The sequence below is a fragment of the Oncorhynchus gorbuscha genome, linkage group LG15 (genome assembly GCF_021184085.1).
Source record: "Oncorhynchus gorbuscha isolate QuinsamMale2020 ecotype Even-year linkage group LG15, OgorEven_v1.0, whole genome shotgun sequence".
NCBI lineage: Eukaryota > Metazoa > Chordata > Actinopteri > Salmoniformes > Salmonidae > Oncorhynchus > Oncorhynchus gorbuscha.
Genome location: NC_060187.1, coordinates 69,092,227 through 69,117,276, shown reverse-complemented (window position 1 = coordinate 69,117,276; position 25,050 = coordinate 69,092,227). Strand labels below are relative to the sequence as shown.

The 25,050-nt window shown below is 46.2% G+C and overlaps 1 protein-coding gene across 12 annotated transcripts in view; it reads right to left on the bottom strand.

The window, feature by feature from the left end:
- The window catches only part of rims2a (regulating synaptic membrane exocytosis 2a), a 265,865-nt gene that overhangs the window by 173,741 nt on the left and 67,074 nt on the right, over nucleotides 1-25,050 (bottom strand). For 3 of the 12 annotated variants that reach the window (XM_046302555.1, XM_046302556.1, XM_046302557.1), the window contains one exon: nucleotides 18,679-18,971. In XM_046302555.1, the coding sequence (XP_046158511.1) occupies nucleotides 18,679-18,971 (293 nt within the window). Of the gene's footprint in view, nucleotides 1-5,756; nucleotides 6,295-18,678; nucleotides 18,972-25,050 lie in introns of those variants that run through there. The other 9 variants (XM_046302561.1, XM_046302559.1, XM_046302569.1 and 6 more) reach the window with 5 other exon arrangements.

Here is a 25,050-nt window from a genome sequence, read left to right as displayed (position 1 = left end):
GTACGAGATTAGTTGTTTTTTGGGGTTGGTTAATCCGTTTAGGGACTCAGATACTCCCAGGATTATCAGAAGCGGGTCTGGATCTATTGAAGTCTCCAAAACTTCAGAGAGGATCCCAAAGATTCCACACATTTGCCCCACCCACCTACACTTAAGTCTGCTATGAGAGTTATTCTTCAGATGGGTTTCTTGCAAAAATATAATATCAGACGAGAGTGCTTTCAAGTGGGCTAGGACCTTGCCCCTCTTAATTGGTTCGTTTAAACCCTTGACATTCCAGGAAGTGAATGTAAGCCCCGTCCTCCTCTCGTTTGTAGTTCCTATGGTGGCCTGCATACCATGTAACTTGATAAAAAGTTAAGAAAGCGCACCAAACCCTCACGATCAGCATATGTAGCACCTACACCCGAGCAGTATCCAACCCACCCCTCCCACCCTGCAAGCACCTTTACTTCCCACCCTGTTCCCCTAATTTCCCCAACACTTACCCCCCCCCCCCATCAACCCATATTTAACAGGCATGCACAAACAGGAGAAAAAAAAGGAAAAATAAAAATAATAAACTCATTGTCTGGCCGATGCCAAAAAAGCAAACGAACAAGAGGTAAAACAAAAATAAAATCCCAACTATACGTTCACCTCTCACTATCCTAGAACTTCTACTAACATACAGTGCCTTGCGAAAGTATTCGGCCCCCTTGAACTTTGCGACCTTTTGCCACATTTCAGGCTTCAAACATAAAGATATAAAACTGTATTTTTTTCTGAAGAATCAACAACAAGTGGGACACAATCATGAAGTGGAACGACATTTATTGGATATTTCAAACTTTTTTCACAAATCAAAAACTGAAAAATTGGGCGTGCAAAATTATTCAGTCCCCTTAAGTTAATACTTTGTAGCGCCACCTTTGCTGCGATTACAGCTGTAAGTCGCTTGGGGTATGTCTATCAGTTTTGCACATCGAGAGACTGAAATTTTTTCCCATTCCTCCTTGCAAAACAGCTCGAGCTCAGTGACGTTGGATGGAGAGCATTTGTAAACAGCAGTTTTCAGTTCTTTCCACAGATTCTCGATTGGATTCAGGTCTGGACTTTGACTTGGCCATTCTAACACCTGGATATGTTTATTTTTGAACCATTCCATTGTAGATTTTGCTTTATGTTTTGGATCATTGTCTTGTTGGAAGACAAATCTCCGTCCCAGTCTCAGGTCTTTTGCAGACTCCATCAGGTTTTCTTCCAGAATGGTCCTGTATTTGGCTCCATCCATCTTCCCATCAATTTTAACTATCTTCCCTGTCCCTGCTGAAGAAAAGCAGGCCCAAACCATGATGCTGCCACCACCATGTTTGACAGTGGGGATGGTGTGTTCAGGGTGATGAGCTGTGTTGCTTTCACGCCAAACATAACGTTTTGCATTGTTGCCAAAAAGTTCAATTTTGGTTTCATCTGACCAGAGCACCTTCTTCCACATGTTTGGTGTGTCTCCCAGGTGGCTTGTGGCAAACTTTAAACAACTTTTTATGGATATCTTTAAGAAATGGCTTTCTTCTTGCCACTCTTCCATAAAGGCCAGATTTGTGCAATATACAACTGATTGTTGTCCTATGGACAGAGTCTCCCACCTCAGCTGTAGATCTCTGCAGTTCATCCAGAGTGATCATGGGCCTCTTGGCTGCATCTCTGATCAGTCTTCTCCTTGTATGAGCTGAAAGTTTAGAGGTGCGGCCAGGTCTTGGTAGATTTGCAGTGGTCTAATACTCCTTCCATTTCAATATTATCGCTTGCACAGTGCTCCTTGGGATGTTTAAAGCTTGGGAAATATTTTTGTATCCAAATCCGGCTTTAAACTTCCTCACAACAGTATGTCAGACCTGCCTGGTGTGTTCCTTGTTCTTCATGATGCTCTCTGTGCTTTTAACGGACCTGAGACTATCACAGTGCAGGTGCATTTATACGGAGACTTGATTACACACAGGTGGATTGTATTTATCATCATTAGTCATTTAGGTCAACATTGGATCATTCAGAGATCCTCACTGAACTTCTGGAGATTGTTTGCTGCACTGAAAGTAAAGGGGCTGAATAATTTTGCACGGCCAATTTTTCAGTTTTTGATTTGTGAAAAAAAGTTTGAAATATCCAATAAATGTCGTACCACTTCATGATTGTGTCCCACTTGTTGTTGATTCTTCACAAAAAAATACTGTTTTATATCTTTATGTTTGACGCCTGAAATGTGGCAAAAGGTCGCAAAGTTCAAGGGGGCCGAATACTTTCGCAAGGCACAGTATGAACTGAGGAGGCTCCCGCGAATAAAGTGTTCAGTTGGCATCTAATAAACCTAAACAAAATAAGTTGCAACTGAAACATATTGCGCATTTAAGCGTCATCCTGGGTCAATCCCAGAGATAAGCAAGATATAGCCTCAAGATTATATTGCTAAGCACTGCCGGTCAAAAAATAAACCATCCGCAACCAACATAGTCAGCCGTACCTTTACATACTGTGGGTCAGGAGATCGGAACAAGGATTTGCTAAATTAAACGTTCCCCCCCATTTAAAAAATAAAATATATACACATATATATATATACATACATACATACACATACACATACACACACACACATACATACACACACACACACACACACAAAAAAATTGTATATAAAAATATATATTTAAAGAATATGTATATACATCCATATGCACATATACACCTACAAACATTCATACCCCAGTATAACAATCTACACTGATTTAAAATATACACATACATAATACTAAAATGCTAAGAGAAAATAGTAATAAAGTACACATAGTAATTATATGTACGCACACCTACACAGACACAAGCACTACAGAGGGCTGGTGGGACTCTAGTCGGGAGGGCGGCCCACGGCCAGACAAAGGCAGAACGGCACAAAACATCAACTTGCTAACCAGATGTCTGCGTCTGCCCCCTCCCAACCATCACCCCCAGTCCCCTGCAAGCAAAAAAAATAATGGTATGGTAGTAAGAGTAATGTAAGGATTGTAAAATAAATAACGAAACAAAACAAAAGTGGGGGAATATAAGTATATCTGTCCGAAGGTGTCAGTGATCAAACCTGTAAGTAAAAAATATGCAACGCTGAGCACAGCCGGGATGAAAGTGAATTTAACGTTAAATGAGAGCTCTGACCGCCATCCATTGGTCTGCTCAGCGTCTTACATGTTCGGTAGCCCTTGTTGAGCCCGTTTAATATGGTTTCACCATGAGCAGGCCCTAACACGCAATAACAAGGCACTCTAACATGTACGGGGGATTGGTGTATATCCCCGGATAAACTTCTCTGCGTCCAAAACCGAGGAGAGCCAAATCTTCTCACCGGAAGGCGGGGTAATTCTTATTCTTGCAGGGAAGAGTAAGGCTGGGCGAAGCGAGTTTGTAGAGTTTGGTCATGACATCTCTGTAGTCGGCGCGATGCTTTGCCACATCGGGCGCATAATCCTCATAGACACGGAATGGATGCCCTTTATGTGACAGGTTGCCCCTCATTCGAGCTTCACGCAGGATAAGATCCTTGGTCTTGAAACTGTGACAACAGATGATTACTGGGCGAGGACGTTGGCCCGGTCCAGGCACTGGGACAAGGGAGCGATGTGCACGGTCCAGGTGGGGATCCGAATCCAAAACATCCCATCCCGTTATTACGTCTGGATCGGCCCTCCAGGTCCACCACTTTCACAGAAAGCCTCTGCACAGTATCCTGCAATGACATGCATAGCTTCTCTAACTCGTCGATCCTACCAGTGTTGAATTCAGAAGCTTTCTAAAGGTCCACAATGCTCTGGCCCTGCGAAGCGACCGTTCGAATGATGCTCTCGATTTTGGTGTCCAGCTCAGCAATAGTGGCCTTAAGATCCTCAGCTATAGCAACACGTAGCTCCCCCAAAGCCCGGGTAAGTTCTGTAAGTGTCACGTTGTTGCAGGTGCCTCCCGCCATGTCTGTCTCGTTGTTTAGTGGAGAGTAGGCCTCCGCTGTGGATTTATTGTCTTTTGGTCGCTTATTACTCTGCATTTTCATATAAAAAGTTACAGTCTTGTGTTAGAAAGAAACGTTTGTTGTAAAAAGTGCCATAAAGTAAGTAAAATTAGATTATTTTGCAAAAAAAGTTGCTGGAGCCTCTCACGCACAGCCGTTCACTCCAACATGCTAGCTCCGCCCTCTGAATGAGATTATATGAACAGGTGGGACCAGCACTCCTTCTCTGAGACTCTAGGAATATGGGCCTTGAGGAACAGTGAGAGCAGCTTGATCTTGTATCAAGTGGTCATGATTTAGTTGGTCCTTTAATATACAATACAGTATGCTGTCCTCCAGACTTTACTGTCTCTTCACTGAGGTGTCTAGGTGGATATGGGTTAGTTAGACTACTATCGTATCCTCATATCCTTCTTATATGCTTAAAGGGATGCTTCGGGATTTTGTCATAATGGTATCCACGGGTTCATCTGACATCTGGGGAAGTAGACAGAGGGCCTCATTGCCAAAATCCCGAAGCATCCCTTTAAATAGTATCAAATGTAAATCTGTAAAATGTGATGATGATGATGACGATTATGATGATGATGACGATTATGATGATGATGATGATGATGATGATGATGATGATAGGCTACTGAAGGAACACATATAGGCAGCTGTCTGTGTAAACCACACCTCCGTGGCTGAGTGAGTGTGCTGTGATGTTGGGTATATGTGAGGGGGCAGAGAGCTAGCGAGGCCACACTGTGAATTATTTCGGAGGGAGAGATAAGAAAAAAAGAACACGAGGGGGAAAATGCATGTTGTATCTATAGGCTTGTTTCTGGGCTACAAAATGCCTGCTGCGCTTTCTCTTTCCCTAGACTCCATCCCATTCTCTGCTGTACATCACACACACATTTTATTACATTTACCGTCATTTCTCCATACTGCATAAGTGTGTAGTGGTTGGGCAGTATTTGTGCTGAATTTCCAAGATTATTTAGCAAAAATAGTATGTATGATATGTACATTACATTAATTAACTTCAGTATTTAGCAAGAATCACAGTTACTGTAGGATAATACAAAACTGCTGACATGGCCATGGGAAAAAAATCCAGTATTGGTGTGGGTTGGGAATGGAGGTAATTACCAAAGCATAGCGTATGAAAAAGAGGGTCGCAAATGACTCAAATGATTCGAGGCTGGAGCAATATTACGACATACCGTAATGTTATCCGCGCAAGCGGGCACAGCAGTTTATGACGGCAGCACACACATGCGGCAGCAGCGGTACATCGAGACAGAAACACACACATCTCAGCATTATCACATTTTAGCCGTATTGTTTCCCGTCCGTTCCATCCAACAACCCCCCCCCCTTTCTCTCTTTCTTTCTCTCTTTCTTTCTCTCTTTCTCTCTCTCTCTCTCTCTCTCTCTCTCTCTCTCTCTCTCTCTCTCTCTCTCTCTCTCTCTCTCTCTCTCTCTCTCTCTCTCTCTCTCTCTCTCTCTCTCTCTCTCTCTCTCTCTCTCTCTCTCTCTCTCTCTCTCTCTCTCTCTCTCTCTCTCTCTGCGAGGAGGAATATCAACTGCAACTCCCCGGAAGGAAGGCGACGTCTTCGCATAGCCTGCTGCGGATGGATCAATAAGCGAAGCCCCCTCTCTTCGAATGCTCCTTTAACATACCAACGGGGGAAGCCCATCATAAATCACACATTCTTACAAAGGAATCACTCACCCGATGTTGCTCAACGCCTGCTCGAATAGCTCCGTCTGCAGAATGTTCTGAGGCGGCGTAAAAGCCTCATTAAAATGGGATAGAACGGAGCTACAGAATTGACGCAATGTATCGAACTGCATTTTCCTCCTTTTTCCTTCGTGTCTTTTATCCTCAGTATGGCCCTTTTCCTCAAACACAATACATCCACCTGCGCTGCCTCGCTCTCCGTCCGGACCCGCGTCTGTTTATCTCCAGGGACGCATTAAACGCGAAGACGCCAATCAAGTTCCATATTTCTCCTGATCTTGGTAGAAAGAGTCCTTAAATGAAAAGCAGTCGAGGCTGGAATGTACAGTCATAATGCTCCGAACTTAACCGGACAAAATCTAGCGGGCTGTAGCAGGATCTATTTGCAGTGGAGGTGAGGGGGGGAAGCAGCAGCGAGGCATCTTCCAGCAAAGCTTCACTTACCGGTGCATCAGGGGCAGCTCATACTCAACTCATATTTCTCTCTGCCTATTAGAGCACGCATACAAACACACATACATACACACACACACAACACGCAAGCATTCGTTCACGCACACGCTTGCCGTATCCTTCTCTTTCTCATACTCTGGACCGCGCACGCAGATACAATACATGGGCGCGCAGAGATGCTGTCGTCAGTGCTTTTGCCAGATATGAATGCCAACCATCAGCTCTCATAAGTAATAAGGGAGGAGGACAAGGCATTCTACTTCCTCTGGGAGAGGAGAGAGGGGGAGAGAGTCTGAGAAAGGGGAGAGAAATAAAAGGTGGATGAAGGGAATGCAATCAAATGGGCCTGACAGAGTTTACTAACAAATCAGACTGGATGATCCTCAGTGGGAGGACAGGGGGGTTGTGGGAGGACAGGGGGGTTGTGGGAGGACAGGGGGGTTGTCTACTAACTCCAGCAGCTCATATGGGAGTTGCAGACATTAAGCAAAGAGCCATTTAACACAGAAGAAATGGCAGGTGTGAGTGAAGGCCAACATGGATGGATGCACAGCGTCTGTATAAGAAAGTTATATTCAATTTTATAAACTTGGTGGTTCGAGCCTTGAATTCTGATTGGCTGACAGCCATAGTATAGCAGACCGTGTACCACGGGTATGACAAAACATTTATTTGTACTGCTCTACTTACATTGGTAACCAGTTTATAATAGCAATAAGGCACCTCTGGGGTTTGTGATATATGGCCAATATACCACGGCTAGGGCTGTGTCCAGGCACTCCATGTTGTGTCGTGCTTATACCACACCCCCTGGCCATATACCACACCCTGTGCCTTATTGCCTAAAGATGCCTAGATGTGATTTGCACTTCTCTCTGATCAATGGTTTATATAACGATCAGAATAAACAGGAAGCATACGGTTATTCTGTCATTTACACAGAGGTTCATTTGATGAATAAAAGGTGGATTTAATATCATATTAGATCACTTAAACCATAACCCCCAAAACATCCAGATTTATTGGTGACATTGGTAAACAGGACTGAGGACTCACTACGCCCTCCATGCTGCTGTACACCGTAATGCATCTCTGCAGGTGCCTCCACTAGCTTGGGTAGGAAACACCCATCTCACTTCATGACACCAATGTAACAAGTAACGGGCTGGATTTAAGCTCATGTTGGCTTGCTGTGTTTCTTTTGTCCTGCTAAGTAATACAATACTAATGCGCTGAACTTGGTTGGGGCTGGGGGCTGGGCTGGCGTATAAGGTTGGGGCTGGGGCTCAGCTGGGGCTAGGGTTGAGGCTGAGCCAGGGTTTGGGCTGGGTGGATAAACATGGGAAACCTTGAGAAACACAAGTAGATAATTATATTCTAATCCCAGCCTAATTATTGCTGTTTCATCAGTGTCTCCACACCCAGACTACCTCGTCGTCCTGGATGTTGGGTATCTGTGTGTTCATTTCAATGACACCTCCGAGACCAAGATAAATGTGACCCTTTCTGAAGTTATTTCACCTTATAAACAGGCTGTCAGCTGGAAACCTCTTTCTCTTTCAGTGGAATAGATTCTGAGTTCATTTGGACATTCTTTAGATTAATGAAAGTGGTTTTTGGTGATTATGCAGTGGGAGTTCTATTTTATACATCATCACCATTGTCCCCTGAGTTCTCAGACTGGCCGTTTCCGGTTCTGTGTCGCCACTGAACTCAGTGCTGCCAAAGCCAGAATCATTCACTGCTACCATTCCCCCTCTCTGCCATAAAGTCAATTAATATAGAGAGAGAGAGCCACCGGACAACACAGTGAGCTCTGAGCTCACATCCCACAGCCTGATCTAACTAGTAATCAAATACAACAACCTCAGAATTAACTAGCTGTCTTTGTTGGCTGTGAGATGCTGGGTGTGTGTGTGTGTGTGTGTGTGTGTGTGTGTGTGTGTGTGTGTGTGTGTGTGTGTGTGTGTGTGTGTGTGTGTGTGTGTGTGTGTGTGTGTGTGTGTGTGTGTGTGTGTGTGTGTGTGTGTGTGTGTGTGTGTGTGTGTGTGTGTGTGTGTGTGTGCGTGTGTGCATTTAGCTGAATTCTGTTAAATAGTGAGAATGCTCATTGTTAAAATGCAGATTGCATCATAGCAGCTAGTTAGTTACTACACATTGCTCCTTTAAAACCTTATAAGGTAAAGCAGTTTCAATCAATTCTACTCTGCTAGACAGGTCCCAGAGTCCTACTCCACTATCTGTTTGAATATGTCCTAAATGGCACCCTATTCCCGTTATGCTGCACTATTTTTGACCAGAAGTGCACTACTTTTCACCAGAAGCAGAAACCCATCACATTTCTAAATATTTGTGACCAACAGTCAACTGCCAAGTGGGCAGAATATTGTCCATATTGTTCTCTGTCAATATTGTCAATATTAATCTTTCCATTACTGTGTGTCTGGGAGTAAAAAGAGCCCAACACAAGGTCGTAATGGAAGGGAGAGGACACAGGCTTAATGAGTTGTGTCTCTAACCCCAGAGTGGCTACAGTACGGGAAAGGCTTGTTTGTCCCAGTGCTAGACTAGGGGGGACGAGGCCCATCAGGTACACCTTTACAAGGTCGACAGAGGAACAGGCGCGGAGGAGGAATGGGGTCGAGTGAAACACATCTCCTGTGTGTGGGTGTGTGTGTGTGTGTGTGCATCTACAGTATGTGGTGTGTGGAAAGCCTCTCTGTGGAGTGAATCACCCACTGGGCCCACAGTGCACCGGATAACACAACATACGACCCATGATCCCTCTCTTCCCACCAGGAAGTCTGTTCCAGTGGGCAGAGAGGAACAGAGAGAGGAAGGAGCATAGAGGAACAGAGATGAGCAGAGAGGAACAGGGAGAGGAAAGAGCATAGAGGAACAGAGATGAGCAGAGAGGAATGAGCATAGAGGAACAGAGATGAGCAGAGAGGAATGAGCATAGAGGAACAGAGATGAGCAGAGAGGTACAGGGAGAGGAAGGAGCATAGAGGAACAGAGATGAGCAGAGAGGCATGAGCATAGAGGAACAGAGATGAGCAGAGAGGTACAGGGAGAGGAAGGAGCATAGAGGAACAGAGATGAGCAGAGAGGAATGAGCATAGAGGAACAGAGATGAGCAGAGAGGTACAGGGAGAGGAAGGAGCATAGAGGAACAGAGATGAGCAGAGAGGAATGAGCATAGAGGAACAGAGATGAGCAGAGAGGTACAGGGAGAGGAAGGAGCATAGAGGAACAGAGATGAGCAGAGAGGAATGAGCATAGAGGAACAGAGATGAGCAGAGAGGTACAGGGAGAGGAAGGAGCATAGAGGAACAGAGATGAGCAGAGAGGAACAGGGAGAGGAAAGAGCATAGAGGAACAGAGATGAGCAGAGAGGTACAGGGAGAGGAAGGAGCATAGAGGAACAGAGATGAGCAGAGAGGTACAGGGAGAGGAAGGAGCATAGAGGAACAGAGATGAGCAGAGAGGAATGAGCATAGAGGAACAGAGATGAGCAGAGAGGTACAGGGAGAGGAAAGAGCATAGAGGAACAGAGATGAGCAGAGAGGAATGAGCATAGAGGAACAGAGATGAGCAGAGAGGTACAGGGAGAGGAAGGAGCATAGAGGAACAGAGATGAGCAGAGAGGAATGAGCATAGAGGAACAGAGATGAGCAGAGAGGTACAGGGAGAGGAAGGAGCATAGAGGAACAGAGATGAGCAGAGAGGAACAGGGAGAGGAAAGAGCATAGAGGAACAGAGATGAGCAGAGAGGAATGAGCATAGAGGAACAGAGATGAGCAGAGAGGTACAGGGAGAGGAAGGAGCATAGAGGAGAAGAGAGGAGCATAGAGGAACAGGGAGAGGAAGGAGCATAGAGGAGAAGAGAGGAGCATAGAGGAACAGGGAGGTGCAGAGAGGGAGAAGAGAGGAGCATAGAGGAACAGGGAGGTGCAGAGAGGAGAAGAGATGAGCATAGAGGAACAGGGAGGTGCAGAGAGGAGCATAGAGGAACAGGGAGGTGCAGAGAGGAGCATAGAGGAACAGGGAGTTGCAGAGAGGAAGATGAGAGGAGCATGGAGGAACAGGGAAGTGCAGAGAGGAAGAAGCAGAGAGGAGCATAGAGGAACAGGGAGGTGCAGAAAGGAGAAGAGAGGAGTAGGGAGGAGCAGAGAGGAGTAGGGAGAAGAAGAGAGGAGCAGAGAGGAGTAGGGAGGAGAAGAGGAGAAGAGAGGGACAGGGAGGTGCAGAGAGGAGAAGAGATGAGCATAGAGGAACAGGGAGGTGCAGAGAGGGAGAAGAGAGGAGCATAGAGGAACAGGGAGGTGCAGAGACGGAGAAGAGAGGAGGATAGAAGAACAGGGAGGTGCAGAGAGGAGAAGAGATGAGCATAGAGCAACAGGGAGGTGCAGAAAGGGAGAAGAGAAGAGCATAGAGGAACAGGGATGTGCAGAGATGGAGAAGAGAGGAGCATAGAGGAACAGGGAGGTGCAGAGAGGAGAAGAGATGAGCATAGAGCAACAGGGAGGTGCAGAAAGGGAGAAGAGAGGAGCATAGAGGAACAGGGAGGTGCAGAGAGGAGAAGAGATGAGCATAGAGCAACAGGGAGGTGCAGAAAGGGAGAAGAGAGGAGCATAGAGGAACAGGGAGGTGCAGAGACGGAGAAGAGAGGAGCATAGAGGAACAGGGAGGTGCAGAGAGGAGAAGAGATGAGCATAGAGCAACAGGGAGGTGCAGAAAGGGAGAAGAGAGGAGCATAGAGGAACAGGGAGGTGCAGAGAGGAGAAGAGATGAACATAGAGCAACAGGGAGGTGCAGAGAGGAAGATGAGAGGAGCATAGAGGAACAGGGAGGTGCAGAGAGCGAGAAGAGAGGAGCATAGAGGAACAGGGAGGTGCAGAGACGGAGAAGAGAGGAGCATAGAGCAACAGGGAGGTGCAGAGAGGAGAAGAGAGGAGCATAGAGGAACAGGGAGGTGCAGAGAGGAGAAGAGATTAACATAGAGCAACAGGAAGGTGCAGAGAGGGAGAAGAGAGGAGCATAGAGGAGCAGGGAGGTGCAGAAGGAGAAGAGATGAACATAGAGCAACAGCGAGGTGCAGACAGGGAGAAGAGAGGAGCATAGAGGAACAGGGAGGTGCAGAGAGGGAGAAGAGAGGAGCATAGAGGAACAGGGAGGTGCAGAGAGGAAGAAGCAGAGGGGAGCATAGAGGAACAGGGAGGTGCAGAGAGGGAGAAGAGAGGAGCATAGAGGAACAGGGAGGTGCAGAGAGGGAGAAGAGAGGAGCATAGAGGAACAGGGAGGTGCAGAGAGGAAGAAGCAGAGGGGAGCATAGAGGAACAGGGAGGTGCAGAGAGGAGAAGAGATGAACATAGAGCAACAGGGAGGTGCAGAGAGGAGAAGAGAGGAGCATAGAGGAACAGAGAGGTGCAGAGAGGAGAAGAAATGAGCATAGAGCAACAGGGAGGTGCAGAGAGGGAGAAGAGAGGAGCATAGAGGAACAGGGAGGTGCAGAGAGGAGTAGGGAGGAGCAGAGAGGAGTAGGGAGGAGTAGGGAGGAGAAGAGAGGAGCAGAGAGGAGTAGGGAGGAGTAGGGAGGAGAAGAGAGGAGTAGGGAGGAGTAGGGAGGAGACGAGAGGAGTAGGGAGGAGCAGAGAGGAGTAGGGAGGAGCAGAGAGGAGCAGAGAGGAGTAGGGAGGAGCAGAGAGGAGTAGGGAGGAGTAGGGAGGAGCAGAGAGGAGTAGGGAGGAGTAGGGAGGAGCAGAGAGGAGCAGAGAGGAGCAGAGAGGAGTAGGGTGGAGAAGAGAGGAGCAGAGAGGAGTAGGGAGGAGAAGAGAGGAGCAGAAAGGAGTAGGGAGGAGCAGAGAGGAGCAGAGAGGAGTAGGGAGGAGAAGAGAGGAGCAGAGAGGAGTAGGGAGGAGCAGAGAGGAGTAGGGAGGAGCAGGGAGGAGCAGAGAGGAGCAGAGAGGAGCAGAGAGGAGTAGGGTGGAGAAGAGAGGAGCAGAGAGGAGTAGGGAGGAGAAGAGAGGAGCAGAAAGGAGTAGGGAGGAGCAGAGAGGAGCAGAGAGGAGTAGGGAGGAGAAGAGAGGAGCAGAGAGGAGTAGGGAGGAGCAGAGAGGAGTAGGGAGGAGCAGAGAGGAGAAGAGAGAAGTAGGGAGACGCAGAGAGGAGAAGAGAGGAGCATAGAGAAGTAGGGAGGAGCAGAGAGGGGTAGGGGGGAGAAGAGAGCAGCAGAGAAGAGGAGATGGGAGCAGAGAGAAGAAGAGAAGATAAGGGCGGAGCATGGAGAAGCCGAGAGGAGCAGAGAAGAGAAAAGAGGAGCAGAGAGGAGTAGGGAGGAGCAGAGAAGAGGAGATGGGAGCAGAGAGAACAAGAGAAGAGCAGGGCGGAGCAGAGAGGAAAAGAGAGGGGCAGGGAGGAGCAGAGAGGAGCAGGGAGAAGCAGAGAGGAAAAGAGAGGAGCAGGGAGGAGCAGAGAGGAGGAGGGAGGAGCAGAGAGGAAAAGAGAGGTGCAGGGAGGAGCAGAGAGGAGGAGGGAGGAGCAGAGAGGAAAAGAGAGGTGCAGGGAGGAAAAGAGCGGAGCAGAGAGGAGCAGGGAGGAGCAAGGAGGACAGGAAGGAGCAGGGAGAGGCAGAGCGGAGTAAAGACGAGTGGGTAGGAGCAGCGAAGAGCAGGGAGAAGCAGATAGGATCAGAGAGGCAGAATTGCAGGATAGCAGAGAGAGTAGGAAGAGGACATCTGTTCCTCCCAGGGCAGCTCACCATGACTGACCCCTGGGTTATGGAACGGTTGGAAATACCGTCCAGACCTGCCTGGGTTCAAAAAGCATTTGTTTTCCTTCAAATACAATGAGCATTTGATAGAACCTTTCTAGGGTTCCAGATGGGCAGGGTTTGCATGTTTGGGACTATTCTGTTGGTTCCCTTTGCACCAGTCAAGATCAATCGAGAGCAAGTAAATATTTGATAGAAAATAATAATATTTGAACCCAGGTCTGGACTACAGAGTACAGACTCAGAATGACACAATGAGGGGACTAGAGGAACATATTTCTGCTGTATGAGATGCACTAGAAAAATGTGTGCAGGGTCTCTCTCTCTCTTTCTCTCTCAATTCAATTCAATTCAAGGGCTTTATTGGCATGGGAAACATGTGTTAACATTGCCAAAGCAAGTGAGGTAGACAACATACAAAGTGAATATATATATATATATATATATATATATATATATATATATATATATATATATAATATCTCTCTCTCTCTCTCTCGTCTCTCTCTCTCTCTCCCTCTCCCTCCATCCCTCTGTGTCAGTGGACTATGGAGAGAGGAAGGAGACACCATGTGGTGATAAATGGAATTACAATAAATCAGCTGTGACGACACAAGCAAGCCAAGACACAGAGAAAAAGGATTCACAAGCACAGCATGGAAGTGCAATCCAACAGCCGGTCTATTTTCTTATTCTTTATTTAAACATGTAGATCCCGATTGAGATCTATTTTGCGTACATTTTTGGAAGAAACAGTACAGTCTCCAACTCTCCCTTGTGACAACAGTGACGTTATACAGCCAGGAAGTTCCTTCCCAACATGTTCCTGTACTATCTGTACCTGGCTGAAACATGCCTAGAGAACAGTAGGACAAAAAGTCTATCTAGTTATTGTGATGAGTTGCAGCCAAGGGCTTCTTCAGCATGTCTGATTTCTGCCGCTTCAAAGGAAGACACAGTGATTGCAGTATTATAGTCATCATCAGTCAGTTCACCAGCTAGGGAATCCCTCTAGCTGAGTTTGACTTAAGGGGAAAGATGAAAGACCAGTCATCCAGTGTGGGAGTCAGTGTGTGGGTGTGTGCTTGTACGTGTGTGAATGTGTGTTATGTGTAGTTGTGAGTGGGCGAATTTAAGTATATTTACGTGTGTGTGTGTGTTTGTTTGTCTGTGTCTTGTGTGTTTGGGTGTGTCAATGTTGAACTTATTTTAGGTAGTGGTGTCCATGTGTCTTTCCTGCTTCATGGGCCTCATGCATCTGTGTGATCAAACTGTTTACCGTTCTCAAAAAATAAGTCATTTGCTAGGAGCCATAGCCTTTATGATTTTTATTTTACCCTACACTTTTCCCAGGCCCCGACCATCACTCCCTCCAATACAACTCCAGAGGCATTTCACCTGACACAGCTTGCTATAGGCAAGAGTGGGGCAAGTTTAGCCATTTTTTATTTATTTAGCACCACTATGTCAATGGAAAATATAGTATTCTTTCTAACAAAGATATCTCCATATATTTCAGGATGTTGTGTATCCCTGGAAATAATTAGAACTCATGTAAACGTAACAGTTTTGAAAACACAGCTTGTCCAAAAAGTGGTCTCTTGGCACAACTTATGGGGTCAATTCAGCATAGGGACAGAGTAAATGGAGCCACCTTGGGGTAACCTTGTGGGTGATGGTGCTGGTAGGTCAAAGTTGAATTCATGGAATGGGGGTATGGTATATTGTACAGTGCATTCGAAAAGTATTCAGACCCCTTGACTTTTTCCACATTTTGATACGTTACAGCCTTATTATAAAATGGATTCAAATGTTTGATTGTTTCGTTAATCTACACACAATACCCCATAATGACAATGCAAAAACAGTTTTTTTAGAATGTTGTCAAATATTTGAAAAAAAAAAAAAATATCACATTTACATAACTATTCTGACCATTTACTCAGTGCTTTGTTGAAGCACCTTTGGCAGCGATTACAGCCTGGAGTTTTCTTGGGTATGACGCTACAAACTTGGCACACCTGTATTTGGGGAGTTTTTCCCATTATTCTCTGCAGATCCTCTCAAGCTCTGTCAGGTTGGATGGAGAGCATCGCTGCACAGCTATTTTCAGGTCTCTAGAGAGATGTTCGATCGGGTTCAAGTCTGGGCTCTGGCTGGGCCACTCAAGGACATTCAGAGGCTTGTCCCGAAGCCACTCCTGCGTTGTCTTGGCTGTGTGTTTAGGGTCGTTGTCTTTTTGGAAGGCGAACCTTCGCCCCAGTCTGAGGTTCTGAGCGCTCTGAAGCAGGTTTTTATCAAGGGTCTCTCTGTACTTTGCTCTGGTCATCTTTCCCTCAATCCTGACTAGTCTCCCAGTCCCTGTGACTGAAAGACATCCCCACAGCATGATGCTGCCACCACCATGCTTCATTGTAGGGATGGTAACAGCTTTCCTCCAGACGTGACGCTTGCCATTCAGGCCAGAGAATCTTGTTTCTCATTGTCTGAGAATCTTTTAGGTGCCTTTTGGACTCCTAGTGGGCTGTGATATGCCTTTTACTGAGGAGTGGCTTTCGTCTTGCCACTCTACCATAAAGGCCTGATTGTTTGAGTGCTGCAGAGATGGTTGTCCTTCTGTAAGGTTATCCCATGTCCTCAGAGACACTCTGGAGTTCTATCAAAGTGACCATTGGGTTCTTGGTCACCTCCCTGGCCAAGGCCCTTCTCCCACGATTTCTTAGTTTGTGTCTAGGTTGATGATGATTTTCTTTTATTGAATCAATTTTAGAATAAGGCTGTAACGGAACAAAATCTGGAAAAAGTCAAGGGGTCTGAATACTTTATATCTTAAATGTACAGTTGAAGTCAGAAGCTTGCATACACCTTAGCCAAATACATTTAAACTAAATTTTTCACAATCCCTGACATTTAATCAGAGTAAAAAAATCCCTGTTTTAGGTCAGTTAGGATCGCCACTTTCTTTTAAGAATGTGAAATGTCAGAATAATAGTAGAGAGAATTATTTATTTCAGCTTTTATTTATTTGTAACATTCCCAGTGGGTCAGAAGTTTACATGCACTCAATTAGTATTTGGTAGCATTGCCTTTAAATTGTTTACCTTGGGTCAAATGTTCCGGGTAGCCTTCCACAAGCTTCCCACAATAAGTTGGGTGATTTTTTGGCACATTCCTCCTGACAGAGCTGGTGTAACAGTCAGGTTTGACCACCTTGCTCGCACACGCTTTTTCAGTTCTGCACACAAATTTTCTAAGGGTTTGAGATCAGGGCTTTGTGATGGCCACTCCAATACCTTGACTTTGTTTTCCTTAAGCCATTTTTCTACAACTTTGGAAGTATGCTTGGGGTCATTGTCCATTTGGAAGACCCATTGTCCATTTGGAAGACCCATTGTCCATTTGGAAGACCCATTGTCCATTTGGAAGACCCATTGTCCATTTGAAAGACCCATTGTCCATTTGGAAGACCCATTGTCCATTTGGAAGACCCATTGTCCATTTGGAAGACCCATTGTCCATTTGGAAGACCCATTGTCCATTTGGAAGACCCATTGTCCATTTGGAAGACCCATTTGCCACCATGCTGTTACACTGATGTCTTGAGATGTTGCTTCAATATATCCACATAATTTTCCTTCCTCATGATGCCATTGATTTTGTGAAGTGCACCAGTCCCCCCTGCAGCAAAGCACCCACACAACATGATGCTGCCACCCTCGTGCTTCAAGGTTGGGATGTTATTCTTCGGATTGTAAGCCTCGCCCTTTTTCCTCCAAACATAACGACGGTCATTATGGCCAAACAGTTCTATTTTTGTTTCATCAGACCAGAGGACATTTCTCCAAAAAGTACGATCTTTGTCCCCATGTGCAGTTGCAAACCGTAGTCTGGCTTTTTGATGGCGGTTTTGGAGCAGTGGCTTCTTCCTTGTTGAGCGGTCTTTCAGGTTATGTTGATATAGGACTCATTTTACTGTGGATACTTTTGTACCTGTTTCCTCCAGCATCTTCACAAGGTCCTTTTCTGTTGTTCTGGGATTGTTTGCACTTTTCGCACCAAAGTACGTTCATCTCTAGGAGACAGAACGCATCTACTTCCTGAGTAGTATGACGGCTGCATGGTCCCTTGGTGTTTATACGTGCGTACTATTGTTTGTACAGATGAATGTGGTACCTTCAGGCGTTTGGAAATTGCTTCCAAGGATGAACCAGACTTGTGGAGGTCTACAATTTTTGGCTGATTTCTTTTGATTTTCCCATGATGTCAAACAAAGAGGCACTGAGTTTGAAGGTAGGCCTTGAAATACATCCACAGGTACACCTCCAATTGACTCAAATTATGTCAATTAGAAGCTTCTAAAGCCATGACATCATTGTCTGGAATTTTCCAAGCTGTTTAAAGGCACAGTCAACTTAGTGTATGTACATTTCTGACCCACTGGAATTGTGATACAGTGAATTGTGAAATAATCTGTCTGTAAACAATTGTTGGAAAAATTAATTGTGTCATGCACAAAGTAGATGTCCTAACCAACTTGCCAAAACTATAGTTTGTTAACAAGAAATGTGTGGAGTGGTGAAAAATGAGTTGTAATGACCTAAGTGTATGTAAACTTCAGACTTCAACTGTGGATGCCTCTGTTCAATATCACTTACCCTTCCATTTCTTGACGAGTTGGTCTAGGACAGGGATGTTGTTTCGATGTGCCAATTCACAGACAAGTTCTCTGCTTTTGAGGATACTAAGCCCATGAAACTGGTCCTCAAGATGTTTGATATGTTTAGCAAGCTCAGATTCCATGTCATCGGAAAAGGCCGTGTGTGTTTCTGCTACTCAACATTGCCCCTGGTACAGGTACATTTTCAGTTTATTTTGTCCGTGTTCCTCTTCAGTGTCATTCAGTCTATTTGTTCATCCCTTGCTGCTGCTCAAATGGACTTCTTCCTTTATCTCACTTCCTTGGCTGCTCTTTCAAGAACTTTAAGGGGGGGGGGGGTTTGGGAGGGGGGGCTATACCCCTGCTTGTTTTACATTTGTGTACACAGGACATGATGGTGTCTGCTCTGTAACAATAACAATACACTCCTGAGTTCATACTGGAGGCATGACACATTGCAAAAATACTATGTACTGTATATTATGCTTAAAACGGACTAAATATAATAATAATTTGTATGGTGTATGGTGGCCATTGGTTTAACTTACCCCATGGCCATTGGCTTAACTTTCCCCAAAAAGAGGAAAGCACTTTCATGCTAGGTTTAGGACCTCATATTGTAGCTTATAGAGACCCAACTGATGTATAAAACCATCTTAGAACTATCTTCTTTGGTTTAGATACAAGCATCGTGAAACCTATAACACAATCAATTCATTTGACTTTGTGAAAATCTGTTTTTTTTTACCTAACTTCCTTATCAATTTTTCATGCAGTTTCTTCCTTCAGAGACTACATGAAATGATGACCTCATACTAAATATTTGGTCACATTATTCATTTTGTGTATGGTTTCCTAAAAACAAGGGGTGGCTCAACTAACTTACCCCACTCTCCCCTAACAGGTTTCACTTTTAACAGACAGTGTTCCTCCACAATAACGATAAAAAATGTTAAAACCAGCTCAAATCCCTGGGGAATTGTTCAAATATGTTTAACACACACAACCTTCCACACAGACACTGGACTCACCTGTCTATGTCCTGTCCTTGACCTGAGTGCCTCAGCCCTGAGCCGTTGTTGAGGGAGCCTTGTCTGGGGAGCCCAGGAGGTCTGCTTCTATCTGCTGATATGTCCCCTGTGGGCCCCTGGTAGAGGAGATCCTGCTGCAGTTTGGCCTTCTTTTCCTGGGGAGCCTCCTCGTGACGTCGACCCCTGGGGCCCTCAGACCCGCCTCGTGGCCCTGCGGCACTGCTGTAGAACCACGCTCCCGACTTGGTTAGGATTTCTTGTTGTTTTCGGCACAAGTTGCATACCCACATAACCTGTACATAGAGGACAGAGGGGGTTAGATATCTGCAGTGGTGGGGATGGTGGTGGTGGTGGTGGTGGTGGTGGTGGTGGTGGTGGTGGTGGTGGTGGTGGTGGTGGTGGTGGTGGTGGTGGTGGTGGTGGTGGTGGTGGTGGTGGTGGTGGTGGTGGTGGTGGTGGTGGGCTTACAGCAATGAACCACAATGAAAGGAGTCATGGAATGGATCAACCCCTAGAGGAGACGTGCCAAGTATCATTAAAAAAGGGTCCTGCTAGATGTTGTAGGAAACACTGTAAATATACAGATGAGGTTATGAATGATTTGACAATATTGCATACACATACAGTAGCCTTAGGGCAAATTAGGATTGTATGTAGCACCATATTTAATCGAGGACATAATGTTGAGTTCACTGGACAGTCTGTGAGTCTGGTGAGGAATCTGAAGTTCATATGATCTACATCCCCCTACATTCTCAGAAAAAAAAGGATTCCAAAAGTGTTATTTGTCCGTCCCCACAGGAGAACCCTTTTTGCTTCCATGTAGAACCTTCTGTGGAAAACGGTTCTCAAACGGTTCTCCTATGGGGACAGCCAAAGAACCCATTAATGCTCTAGATAGCGCCTTTTTTTCTAAGAATGTACATAATTACACCACTTGCTTATATGGTGTACCAGCCACAGAAATGAAATCACTAGACTGGGTTTCCCCATTCAAGTCAATTGGTTGGTAGTGTGTGGTTACAGAGTCATTGATTGGTGATTTTATTTCTATGGTACTAACTTTGTAGTGCACAGTACTGTAAGTAACTGAATCTAAATAGGAAGCTAGCTGCAGCCCTACTGTTTAATACAGCTGTGTGTGAATAGCAGAGGGATGGAGAGAGACTGTGTTCAGCAGCTCTACAGAGGAAGTAGCACTAACTGTGGTCTGCAGCCCCCTCCCTCCACATTAGCCTCATAAATCCAGGAGCCGACAAAAGCCCTGATCACTCCACCTCAGACGCAGCACAGCCGCCCTCAAAGCCCTGGTCTGCTTCGCAAATGGCACCCTATTCCCTACGTAGTGCACTATGGGCCCTGATCAAAAAGTAGTGCACCATATTTAGCATAGGGTGCCATTTTGGATGCAACCTGATCACTCCGCCTCAGACGCAGCTCATCCAGCCTCACAACCGCCCACCCTAGTCTGGAGGAGGAGCGATGCCTAGTGGAAAGGAAGAAATGGGCAGCTGCCTGGCACCTCTCTCTCTCTCTCTCTCTCTCTCTCTCTCTCTCTCTCTCAGGGCATCAGGGTCCATGAGGAACTCAGGCTGATGGCCAGTGACTGACAGACTGACTGACAGCAGTGATGTACAGTAGACAGGCAGGCAGCTGCACTCAACCCAGCAGCAGTGTCCTCCAGTCGCTAGTTATAGCCTGACTCTGGCCCTGGTCCTATAGTCAGAGCATTGAGCTGACTCAGTACTGGAGTGCATTACTGTGATTACTATTGGCTGGGCTAGGCTTACACAGCACACTACACAACCCTCCACTGACTTAGTGGCTGGCTGGCTAACTGGTTGGCTAACTGGCTGGGGGTCATATGCCTAGTTAAATAAAATAAAATAAATGTTTAAATAAATCATATTCGGAAGGCATGACCAATGAGAGGTCTCCTTACCACCCCAGCCAATCAGATGTCTGAACCACTGGGGTGGTGGCTACACTCTACTTCCATACTGCACACACACAAACACAACCTCCATACCAGTCACAAGCATGCACACACACACACACACACAACCTCCATACCAGTCACAAGCATGCACACACACAAACACAACCTCCATACCAGTCACAAGCATGCACACACACAAACACAACCTCCATACCAGTCACAAGCATGCACACACACACACACAACCTCCATACCAGTCACAAGCATGCACACCCACACACACAACCTCCATACCAGTCACAAGCATGCACACACACACACACAACCTCCATACCCGTCACAAGCATGCGCACACACGAACACAACCTCCATACCAGTCACAAGCATGCACACACACAAACACAACCTCCATACCAGTCACAAGCATGCACACACACAAACACAACCTCCATACCAGTCACAAGCATGCACACACACAAACACAACCTCCATACCAGTCACAAGCATGCGCACACACGAACACAACCTCCATACCAGTCACAAGCATGCACACACACAAACACAACCTCCATACCAGTCACAAGCATGCACACACACAAACACAACCTCCATACCAGTCACAAGCATGCGCACGCACACGCTACAACGCTACCTCCACACCAGGTCCCACTTCCTGTTCATTACTCCAATCTCCCTCTCTGCTTAAAACTTCTTAGGGATTAGCCCCCTTTTTTTCAATGTTCACCTAAAATGACATACCCAAATCTAACTGCCTGTAGCTCAGGCCCTGAAGCAAGGATATGCATATTCTTGGTACCATTTGAAGGGAAACACTTTGAAGTTTGTGGAAGGGTGAATTGAATGCAGTAGAATATAACACAAGAGATCTGGTAGAAGAAAATACAAAGAAAATAAACATGTTTTTTTTCTACCACCATCTTTGAAATGCAACCATCTGTAAATAGCCCATCCAACCAAGATGCCTACCTCATCCCCATATGTTTTTTGTTTTTTTTCTGCTCTTTTGCACACCAGTATTTCTACTTGCACAGCCTCATCCCTCAGATGTTTTTTTTAACATAACCCAGTTCTTTCCCAGATAGAGAGAGCCTTGTACATCAGCCAGCATGGCACGACGTGACCTACTTATTTACTGTTCACAAGTGCAATTTACATAGAGTCAGTTCTCCAATCTGCCAACAATAATGAACCACATTCTGAGCTTCAGACTGTACATGCAGTGGGCTCTTTTATTTCATCAGCACATACCTAATAGTACATTAGTATTCCAAAACAGACCAGGAAGACATACACACACAGGCCAAATGAATACTGAGCAGGGCATGCTAAGCCTAGCTCCGCCTCACACAGCGTTCCTATACAGGACTATATGGTGTAGCATCTGGTCTGCACTCAAACATAACCTGGATGACTAATGCACTAAAAAGTGAAAATGGTGAAAAATATAAGCAGTGGTTAATCACAGTAGAGATGACTCAATGATAAGGTTTTAGGTCGAAGCCATAATCCTTAGTCACATAGAAGTGGTGTCAGCACACACACACACTCACACAGCATGTGCGCTCTAACAGTTCGTCCAGTGATGGAGCAGAGAGCGTCAGTTTGGCCCACTCTGACAGACTACTGTTAGCATCTGTAATAGTCACTAAACCAAACACACATACATACACACACACACACACGCACACAGGTCAAGCAGCTGTACTGATTGCCAGAGGTGTGTTCACTGCAGCCAGACTGCAGTCCCTCCTCCCTCCTTCCCCATTGCCTAACTCTTCACGGCTGAGTGCAGTCAGGGGGATGGGTGTGGGGGAGGAAGGGGAGAGGAAGGGACAGCCCCCCCCAGGCTGGGCCATTTCTCCCTGTGTTTGCACATTTCATAGTCATTGAACCTGCACCCAAATATAGAACATTAAAAAACCTAGTGCTCCAAATCTAGCGGAGGAATAGAAATGGCATATGTAGCCCACTAAATGTCCCAGCAAACAAGGGACGTCCTGAGGACATTTGGCGACGTTCCCATTAGGTCCCATAAAGGTTTTGGTGCGACATTATCGCACTGACGCTCTGAGAACATTCTAAGAAAGTTGCATGATAGTCCCACGGGAATGTTCTCTGGGGGACCTTTTTACAATGTTCTTGGGACGTTGTGTCATGGTCTCCTGAATGTCCCCTGAATGTTCTTGGGACGTTGTGTCATGGTCCCCTGGAGGTTTTGGCTAGTTCGCGGTTTGTCCAAGGAACGTCCCCAAGGACGTTTTTAGGACGTTCTTTGGATGTTGTGTCATGGTCCCCTGAAGGTTTTGTCTAGTTCCCGGGTTTGTCCTGGGAAAGTAATTAAATGGTATGGGGTTTTAAGGTAAGTTAAACATGTTAACCCTCGCAAGGCTGCTGGCCCAGAAGGCATCCCTAGCCACGTCCTCAGAGCATGTGCAGACCAGCTGGCTGGTGTGTTTACAGACATATTTAATCGCTCCCTATCCCAGTCTGTTGTCCCCATATGCTTCAAGATGACTACCATTGTTCCTGTACCCAAGAAGGCAAAGATAACTGAACTAAGTGACCACTGCCACGAAGCACTCACTTCTGTCATCATGAAGTGCTTTGAGAGTCTAGTCAAGGATCATATCACCTCCACCTTACCGGCCACCCTAGACCCACTTCAGTTTGCATACCGCCCCAATAGGTCCACAGATGACACAATCGCCATTGCACTGCACACTGCCCTATCCCATCTGGACATAAAGAATACCTATGTAAGAAGGGTGTGTGCTCAGCCCTCTCCTGTACTCCCTGTTCAGCCACGACTGCATGGCCATGAACGCCTCCAACTCAATCATCAAGTTTGCAGACGATACCACAGTAGTGGGCTTGATCACCAACAACGACGAGACAGCCTACAGGGAGGAGGTGAGGGCACTAGAGTGTGGTGTCAGGACAACAACCTCTCACTCAACGTCAACAAAACAAAGGATATGATGTTGGACTTCAGTAAACAGCAGAGGGAGCACCCCCCTATCCACATCGAAGGGACAGCAGTGGAGAAGGTGGAAAGTTTTAAGTTCCTCGGCGTACACATCACAGACAAACTGAAATGGTCCACCCACACAGACAGTGTGGTGAAGAAGGTGCAACAGCGCCTCTTCAACCTCAGGAGGCTGAAGAAATTTGGCTTGTCACCCAAAACCCTGATAAACCCTGATAAACTTTTACAGGTGCACAATCGAGAGCATCCTGTCGGGCTGTATCACCGCCTGGTACGGCATCTGCACCGACCTCAACCGCAAGGCTCTCCAGAGGGTGGTGTGTCTGCACAACGGGTGGTGTGGTCTACACAACGGTTTCATCACCCGGGGCAAACTAGGAAGGCCAAAAAGATCATCAAGGACAACAACCACCCGAGCCACTGCCTGTTCACACCGCTATCATCCATAAGGCGAGGTCAGTACAGGTGCATCAAAGCTGGGACCAAGAGATTGAGAAACAGCTTCTATCTCAAGGCCATCAGACTGCTAAACAGCAATCATTAACTCAGAGAGGCTGCTGACTACATTGAGACCCAATCACTGGACACTTTAATAAAGATCACTAGTCACTTTAAATAATGCCTCTCTCAATAATGCCACATTAATACTGTTTACCTATCTCACATCACCAGTATATACTGTACTATATTGAGACCCTTGTGGAAGCTCTACCGGAAGTTGATGCTGTTGCTATGCAAATGGCGGACGGAAGACAGGGTGGTGCGGCAGGTGCCGCTTCTCATTCGAATGCTGTAATTTTATCTAAACCATCAGGTGTACGCCGATCCCAGTTAAGTAACTCATGCAAAGAGTTAAAGCGCAATAATGCGTTTTATCTCCAGTACTCTGGGTTGACACAATCAGTCTACTACCGGAGAATATCAACACCAAACACATTGGTTCACCGTTCCATGGGAGCGGACAGTACACAGCATACCATAATGTTCTGAATAATGGCCAAGTCTACCTCGCTCCTTATTCTACTGAACCGCTTAGGCGTAACAAACACAAGTCCAACATTTATCGGAATGTGTTAAACTACCTGTTCACTACCCTCCTGCTCTCCGGGGATGTACAACTCAATCCTGGGCCCAATATCACCGAGCCAGTGATACACACCGGAGTGGAGAGCGGTGGAAGGCCTCGTCCACTGGTCGTCGCCACTGTGGAGGTGGGTGAGTGCTATGGTCCTATGGTTTCTCTCGACTCACCCGGCTCCAGGATAGATTTTGACTCTTCAAACATACCAGAGTCGCTATATGCGATCCCTGACTCTGCTTCTGGTACGCAAGCTATTTTAATTAGTTCCCCGCATCCAGTGCAGGCGGGAGGGACTGTTAATTGCGCTACCGACCTGCCCCTAATCAAAACAAAACAAAACGGCCT